At 53.4% G+C, this 5,510-nt stretch overlaps 1 protein-coding gene across 1 annotated transcript; it reads right to left on the bottom strand.

The window, feature by feature from the left end:
- Positions 1 to 502: 502 nt before the first annotated feature.
- Positions 503 to 4,540, bottom strand: LOC125945619 (uncharacterized protein D806_0078-like). Its single transcript, XM_049667804.1, has 2 exons — positions 4,350 to 4,540; positions 503 to 3,678 (listed from the first exon to the last, which is right to left on the bottom strand). The coding sequence occupies exons 1-2, from the start codon at positions 4,356 to 4,358 to the stop codon at positions 2,485 to 2,487; spliced, it is 1,203 nt and encodes a 400-aa protein (XP_049523761.1). The 5' UTR covers positions 4,359 to 4,540; the 3' UTR covers positions 503 to 2,484.
- Between the last annotated feature and the right edge of the window lie 970 nt (positions 4,541 to 5,510).

Raw genomic sequence — 5,510 nt, 5'->3', positions numbered from 1 at the left:
AAATATTTATTTTGGCGTTGCGGTAGCCGGTTCTTTTTATTACCCAATCCTAACACATAGTCCGCAGCTTTTCCCGCTTAGGCCACATGCAAGTATTTACTTGAACTAAATCTTTATTTATTCACACATCATTTTTCTGCAGAACAAAAAGCAAGTGAACTACGCCGAGGAAATTTCATCCTCAATCTCTCCACGGCAACTCATTAACGACAGAACTCTGACGCCGTCGTGACTCACCAATGAAAACCATCAGGATTACTGCGAATTAGTTTGTGCGAGTTCTGCAGAGGTGTTTAGGTAGATGTAAATTGGTATTTTGGCGGAGTTACACTTCAGAAGTAATGTTTCTCGTTTGTCCTTTGGATGTATGTATACGACTAAAAGGCTGGTGTGAAAATAACGGAACTGTTCCATACGCATCGTATAACGTTTCACGTTTCATACGCGCAAGAGTGTGAATGAGGTCATCGCGGGGAGGAAAACAAGAAAACGAATGTTGGCACTGTCATACATTTATTGAGACTCTTTTTCACAAGAGAGGCATCTTCATACAGTCTGCAACGTTGTATTCGGCTGAAGGAATAAATATGAAAGCATGGAATACACGTTAAATACACTGAGGCTTGCAAATAAAGCCCTTGAGCACGTACGACATGTGTTTTAGTAGTCAGCGTTTCACATGCGCTTACTTGTAGCGAATACCTTATCTCGCATTGTTGCAGGGCATATAGGAGACAGAAGATGAGGAGCAGAATGACAAAAAGAAGCTATAGGGACGTGCAATGAGCTCTTGACGGCAAGCATACTTTGGTGAACTCATTTTTCCTGCCTCTTTTCGACGAGATTGCCACGATGGCGCTCAAGAACGACATGTGATGCGATCGAAAGACGTATATGGCCTCTGTTAGCAATCCGTAGCGAGTGTAAACGAACGCGAAACAGAAATATCTACGGCACCTTTCACTGGTCGTTTCAGAGCTATTTGTCAGTGCTGCAAAGGCCATGTCAGCAGCAAATAAGCTTTATTAGGAGCCTTAGCCTGCTCCTACATGCATAACAAAGCATGGTTATCCGTGTTAGAGTCTGTTTATTTTGTGAGTGCAACTTGAGTGTTTTCTGCGAGCACTTCTTGGCGCAGCCCAAGAGCTCTGGAAACGACCCGTGGAATACTATATAAGTTAAGCTAGATTGACACGTAACTCATCTGGCAACTACGTCAACCTTACGGGAAGGCAGTCTTGGCAATGCAGAAAAGCTCTTGCATGAGAGGCAAGTGGCGATGCCACCTCAATGTTGTCGCACTAGCCTACCAGTGACTTCATGAATTCCGACAGCGTCTATTCGGCGTTGCTTAGGTGCGCATCACTGAATACTGTTGGCATTAAGATTAGAAAGGAAGCTGGCGCTTAGTCTGGGAGTTTTTGGAAACTTTCCCCGGCGCAAAAGCGACCGAAGTAGACGAAAGTGTCACGAAATTAGTGACATCGCACCGACGTAATGGGCGCCGGAGTTAGAGTGTGAAATTCGGAAAGGTAAGTCAGATTCCCTGCTTTCATCGCTAGCAGTTGACCTTTTTCCGGCAATGAAATGCAAATAGCGCTTCGAAAGCATGTCGTACCCGTAAAAACACATAATAGTCTGAAGTTGAATCAAGAAAAAGGTGATACATGGAACCCTGCGCGCACAGAGACGAAGAATCTTCTGCTTACACAATGCTTTAAGGTGACAGATGAGCAACACACCGCGAAGCATAACGAGACCTATAGGATCAGAAGACATCAACTTACTTTAAACTTCAATTCCTAAGACGTAACTTTGCTCCTTCAATCAAGGTATGCACGTTCGGTGGCTGGCGAGGAAACGACGACTGATTAAACCTTGAGTCACAATGACGTCAGCCCAACTTTTACCTCAAGTTCTTTTCTTCCACAATCAGGGCTTGATCGCGAAAATGTACACGCTTCGTTACCACCGCTGTATGCGCCTCCGAACGCTGACCTCACATTTTTCAAACGCCAGCCGAACTTCCTGTGAGCGACGACGCGTGCGAGAGCTGCATCACGCAACCCGTCATTTTGAAAGCCAGCAACTACATGCAGCGCTTCGCCACTGAGGCGGACCACGGACAATGAATAGATGCGTGAAATGGCTCGAAGACACCTGGAGCGCGATCAGCTGTACATGCGGATGCCTTCGAAACACGCCCGCTCCGACTCAGTAGTCGACTGCACCGATCTCAAACGCACTATCAGACTCCCATTTGCGACTGCATTTTTCCACTACGCGACTGTACAGCGGTCCTCATTTAGTTATCACTTCAAAACCTTTCAACAGTAAGGCTTGTTTTCCGCACACGGCTTAACACTTCGCGGTCGCACTAGTGTCCTTCCGCAAACCTATCCCTCCAACTTCAAAAAAAAAAAAAAAAAAAGCATACACTCTCGGCAATCTCAGCTCCTTCCAGTTTTACACGCCACCACTGACTTACTTCTTGGACTTTGCTTGCCTAAAGATTTGCATGGGTTGAACGGCAGCCGGCGCGTAATTGAAAGCCATTCCATAAGTAGGCTGCGCGTACGCAGCGGGGTGATACATCAGCTGAGGCCTGGCCACGGCCACGCTTCCCGGGAAGGGCGCGATCACCTGCCTTGCGAACGAGTAATGTGGCATGGCCGCGACCGGTCCAGCTGCTCCGGGAACCGCCGAGACAAGAGGAGCGGCGGCCGCCAGCGGCATTGCGACGTGAGGAGCCGGGTAGACGCCCGGCGCGCCCGCCAGGGGCCTCAGCGCACCCGGGTAGGCGACGGTCAGAGGAGCGGCCGGCGCGCCCTGCTGGTAGGCAACCAGCGGCCTCTGGTAGACAGGGCTGACGGCGGGGGCGACCCCCGCTGGTTGGAGACCGTACGCGGTCGGCTGGTGGTACACGGGCCGCATGTAGGTCAGCTGAACCGGAGCTTGAACGCCGGCCGCCGCGGCTCCCGGATAGGCGTACGCGGGTCTCTGGAACAGGTACGTCTGCGCCGGCGGGTAGGTTACGGCCACCGGTCGGGAGACGGTGACGGCCGTAGGCTTATTGGAGGTGACGACTGCGGAACCGGCCGAGCCGACTGTAGTGCCGACGGTGGCTCCGTTTGAAGTCACGGTCACTGTCTTGGCCTTGGCGGGGTCTCCTCCTGCGGCCGAAGCGGCTCCCACGGTTTTGGTGGCTGTCGCCGGAGTTTGCGCCGCTACGCCGACGCCCGGTTGGGAGAAGAAGATCTGGTGCTGAGGGGCAGTGGCGACGTACTGCACCGGGGGCGGAGCGGCGTAGATGAGCGGTCGCTGGAAGGTGACCGGCGGTGCACCGGCTGGATAGGTAGTGAAGGTCGCCGTGCCGGGTGCTGCCCCTGCTACTTGGGTGCCTGGGGCGGCTCCGTTCGGCAGCACGGTCACCGGTGGTGGGCGGGCTAGCCGGAGCTTGGACGGCTTCTCGAGGACGGTGACCGAAGAAGTGGTTCTTCCGGCGGCCACCTTCTGCTGGGTGGGCTCCGCGGCCGCTGTCTGAAGGGGTTCGTAGTTGGAGGCTCCGGGAACGGCAAGACCTCCTCCGAGGACATTACTGTAGCCGGTGAAAGCGTAGGAGACGCCGTCTGGGGTGGCCAGTGCACCGGCGATGGCGCTCAGCAGGAGCGGTAGCCTCTGCGAATGCATGACGTTAACCGTGGTTAGTTCTCAAACTGACTCAACAGCGAAGGTGTATGAAGTGCCGAGTAAGAAGCAAAGTGTAAAATCAAGATTTGGGGTTAACCAAAATAGTGCCGAATTCATTTTAGCTATGTCTATACACCTTCCGAAAATGTCCTGGCACCGCTTCGATTGCGCGTCAACCTGAAGGAAATTGATAAACCCAAAGCGTATTACGCAGCAGTGGCAACTATAACATGGCTGAGGGCTCAGAAGGTTAAACGACGACTTTGGCCCAGTTTTTCACGTGAGTCGCGCGGAAGCGCTTTCGATTGCGAAGCAGATGGGATCGACTACTTCCTTTTAAGACGTCCTATTTGCGCACACGCATTCGTGCCGGCCGCTCGACGAAACGGTGGACTATCGTATCGGTTACCACACTCGCTTCCTTGTACAGGTCTGCACGCCAGCTCTTAAGATTACTAAATCAGCAAGTTTCGTGCCGGTAAACGCTAGTTGGAAGCTGCTACGTAACTGCCGATAACAATTGTGAAAATGTTACCGCGATCTATCCAGTCCTTAATTGCTTAGACTGAAGCTGTAAACCAAATTGTGGCGTCGACAAAAGTCCCATAACGTTGACTGTGAAGGGGTTAAGAAAGCGCGACCGGTGGCCCAAGACTCACCAGAATCATCGTCGCGTTTGCAAGGGCCCAAGCTACCAAGGAAAAACGTAGGAAGTAAAGCTTCCGAATACTGAAGGCGCTGTTGCTGCTTCTGCTGCTGCAGGCTCGGGCAATCCGAAACGGAACTGGAAAGTCGATTGCTCCACTTGGCGCTTTTATAAACCGCTCGAAGCCGCGCCCCGTCCGCGAGTACCGCTTCCGTTTGCGCCGCTTTTGTTCTTTTTTCCGGCGACCAGAGGCGGCTTTCTAGCGTCCCGCGAGCGCGAACGGCGAGATCGAGACAAGAAGAGCGTTCCAGAAGCCAATGAACTCCCGGGACGACGGCGAAGGCTGCGAGAAGGTTTCGTGCGTATATCGCACGTCTTCGGGATGGGTGGGTAAGCGCACGCCCGCGATGTCGGTTCCGATGGCACAAACTATTTCTTCCTTCCTTCTCCCCCCACCACCCGTCATAGCTTTACTCACGCTCACCCTCCCTTTCTAACAGACACCTGCCCCCCCCCCCCCCCCAACAGACACACACCATCACAACAACCCCTCGGGCACAACAGAGAACCCTCTCATACAGTAGCATCTCGACAGAGTCGCTCTGTGAAGCGCAACGCCTTTTTCTTGTTCCGGTCCCCTCTCGGCAAGAAGGAGACCAGTCGAACGTGACCACCGCAAGCGGGACCAGGTGTGATTCGGGATTCTCGGTGGCTACGGACAACGGTGGCCCTTGCCCCCTTGCGCCACTCTACCTGCCCGCGTCTGGCTTCGGCTGATCGCCAGGCCTTTGGTAAGGCCGGTACGGCGCCCATGCCGAAATGGAGGAGACGGCGGAAAGGGCGCCGGGGGACTGGTTGCTTCGTGATCGGTTTTAACGGTCCTGATGCTTCTTCTTCTTCGTGTTCTTTATCGATTCCGCTGCAGCGGCGGAAGGCACAGAGACGCCGAAATAGGTTATCTGAGCCGATCGGGTTTTCTTATTTTTCCCGCCCCCCGTACCGTCGCCGTCGAAAGGTGCCTGGAGGCTGTGGCAGGGGACTCGCGATACTCGCTGCCTGGTGTGCCTCGTGTCTCTCTGTCGGCGAGATCTCTTCGACAGCGCAACTAGCCTGTGTTTTTCGGCCGGCCACATTTGTCTTGCTGTTTTCCGCCGGATGCACCGGCGGGGGGGTT

Source organism: Dermacentor silvarum, chromosome 5, assembly GCF_013339745.2.
Source record: "Dermacentor silvarum isolate Dsil-2018 chromosome 5, BIME_Dsil_1.4, whole genome shotgun sequence".
NCBI classification, from domain to species: Eukaryota; Metazoa; Arthropoda; class Arachnida; order Ixodida; family Ixodidae; genus Dermacentor; species Dermacentor silvarum.
Note: the sequence above shows the minus strand (reverse complement) of the source record. Positions and strands in the feature narration are given on the sequence as shown.